General features: G+C 58.1%; 1 protein-coding gene across 1 annotated transcript in view; it reads left to right on the top strand.

Annotated features, from left to right (window-relative positions):
* Positions 1-283: 283 nt before the first annotated feature.
* AVEN (apoptosis and caspase activation inhibitor) overlaps positions 284-652 on the top strand; it is a 214,150-nt gene continuing 213,781 nt past the window's right edge. The window contains exon 1 of the mRNA XM_019519925.1: positions 284-350. Coding sequence (XP_019375470.1) covers positions 284-350 — 67 coding nt within the window. The remainder of the gene's footprint in view (positions 351-652) is intronic.

Raw genomic sequence — 652 nt, 5'->3', positions numbered from 1 at the left:
ACACTGCAAGGACGAGATGCGCCACCTATACCCCCTCCTTGTGATGTGGGGCAACCTCATGATGCTTTGAGACCCTTGCGGGTGATGATACTGTATCTCCAGCCAGGCCCACCCTTAGGGTAGCTATCATAGAGGACATGCTGGTTTTCTGCTACTCTGTCCTCTACTGAGATGAAACCTGACGCCTTTATGTCCTCTATTTTTCTAAATAAATAAATATTTCTCTAAATAAATGTCTTCTATTTTCTAAAACAGAGGACACAAAGGCGTCAGGTTTCGATCAATGGAGGACAACCAGGCTCTTCTCTGTGATGCCCACCCTACCCGCTGTGGTGTGGAGGCACGAGCACGTAGGTGCCAGAGGTGACTTGCCATGGCCCTCATCACTGTTTTCTGGAACTCTGCAGGGATGGCTCTGGCTACCAGGTGTGTGCAGGCCTCACAGCCTGTGTTTCCTTTGGAAAGTCAGCGGCAGCCCGCCTATGCGGCAAGGCCAAGTCCCGCGTGGCCCGTGGTCCCGACCCTTTCCCCAGGGAAGGCCCCACGCGAGAAGCGCGGGCCCCTCACTACACGCCGGCCTCGAGCGGGCGGCCCCTCGCCCAGGCCCGGGGCAGACCCGCCCCCGCCCGCGCGTCCCGGGCGTGGCTGCGGG

This window comes from Gavialis gangeticus, unplaced genomic scaffold (assembly GCF_001723915.1).
Source record: "Gavialis gangeticus isolate Ggan-Ray unplaced genomic scaffold, GavGan_comp1, whole genome shotgun sequence".
Lineage (NCBI taxonomy): Eukaryota > Metazoa > Chordata > Crocodylia > Gavialidae > Gavialis > Gavialis gangeticus.
The sequence above is the reverse complement of the archived record's forward strand: the minus strand, read 5'-3'. Positions and strand labels throughout refer to the sequence as shown.